The following is a 1288-nucleotide window of genomic DNA, read 5'->3' as shown; positions in this document are numbered from 1 at the left end:
TAGTGCCGGTATACCAAGTCCCTGGCCAGCTTTGATACTATTTCTAAGGCACCGTAGGGTCTGCTTGGAGACTAAATGTTGACGCTTTTCAATGGATTCATGCAGAAACTATAGACGTAACGTTAGAGGCTGCTAAGCCTTTATTCTAGTATCATGGTACTAGACATACATACAGAGACCGTGTGTCCTGTAGTAAAGACGTCGTATTACTTTAAATGCCCTTTCGTAGAGAGAACACCATATTCAATATTCATGTTGGACTATACTAAGTTACATTAATGGGAGGAGGTGCCAAGAACTGTCTTACTTCTTGTAGCAGCAAACAAACAGTTATATTATTAATACAAACAATGCACACGACTATCCTCTTTACGTCGTATGTAGCTTGGTGTCTTTTATAGTTTATACCATACTTTTCGTTCCCGAAAGCTGCCCGGATTGGAAATGTGACGTAGGCCTTGACAGAGAACCAAAAAAAAAAAAGAAATATGTAAATAAATTAACGGCAAAACGACTAATATTCTGGATTCATTTCCACTTGAACGGTGTGAATTCTTTCCAATAACAGTAGGCCAATGAAACAGAGGAAATGGCTAAGGGAGTTTAAACCGGAAGGAACCGTAAGGCCCGAAGTAAGTCAGCTGCACCGGTCCGCGTGTGTCCGGTAAGTCATGTGACTTCATGGCCAGAGACGGCTGTGGTGCCGCCTTGTCGGTGTTACCGCTGTCTGCAGACTGCTGGGTCCTGGGGGAAAACGTCACATAAAGCAGGTCAGCATGTTTTGATGTTTGTGTCCTTGTCCAGAAGACGAAATGCCTTCTTCTTAAATGGTTTTCATCATGAAACAATTTACAAATTAAAGTTGCTGCTAGTTGCCCTGCTTGTATTAGCACAGCCAGAGGCACCTCCTCGAACACGGGACCGCCACTTTGAAGTCTAACCCCACAAGTTAAAGACTTGCTTCATTGGAAGAAGCATGTAAAGCGTACTCTCCAAGCAGAGGTTAGGCTCCGGGCTGTTTTTTCGACTCCTTTTTGGTCCGTTTTGATGCGGGGCTTTCCTGTTGTGTGCCCGGTATTCGGGGTCGCGCGTCGCGCCCGCGCGCCCGTGGTCGCGCGCCCCCCCTGGCCTCGCCCCCCCGCTTCCTGGGCCCCCGCCCGCCTCTTGCCCGGCGCGCGGCGCGCCTCGTCCCCCGGGCCTGCCTCCCGTTCCGTCTGGCGCGCCTCTCCGCTCGCCCTTCTCTTTTTCTCTTCCCGCTGTCTTGCGGCGTTTTGCCCGCCCCCCTCCC

General features: G+C 49.5%; 1 protein-coding gene across 1 annotated transcript in view; it reads right to left on the bottom strand.

The window, feature by feature from the left end:
• Positions 1–109: 109 nt before the first annotated feature.
• The window catches only part of LOC118413130 (sodium-dependent lysophosphatidylcholine symporter 1-B-like), an 11466-nt gene continuing 10287 nt past the window's right edge, over positions 110–1288 (bottom strand). Inside the window, exon 13 of the mRNA XM_035816309.1 lies at positions 110–744. Within this exon, the coding sequence (XP_035672202.1) occupies positions 594–744 (151 nt within the window). The 3' untranslated portion in view covers positions 110–593. The remainder of the gene's footprint in view (positions 745–1288) is intronic.

Source organism: Branchiostoma floridae, chromosome 4 (assembly GCF_000003815.2).
Source record: "Branchiostoma floridae strain S238N-H82 chromosome 4, Bfl_VNyyK, whole genome shotgun sequence".
NCBI lineage: Eukaryota > Metazoa > Chordata > Leptocardii > Amphioxiformes > Branchiostomatidae > Branchiostoma > Branchiostoma floridae.
The sequence above is the reverse complement of the archived record's forward strand: the minus strand, read 5'-3'. Positions and strand labels throughout refer to the sequence as shown.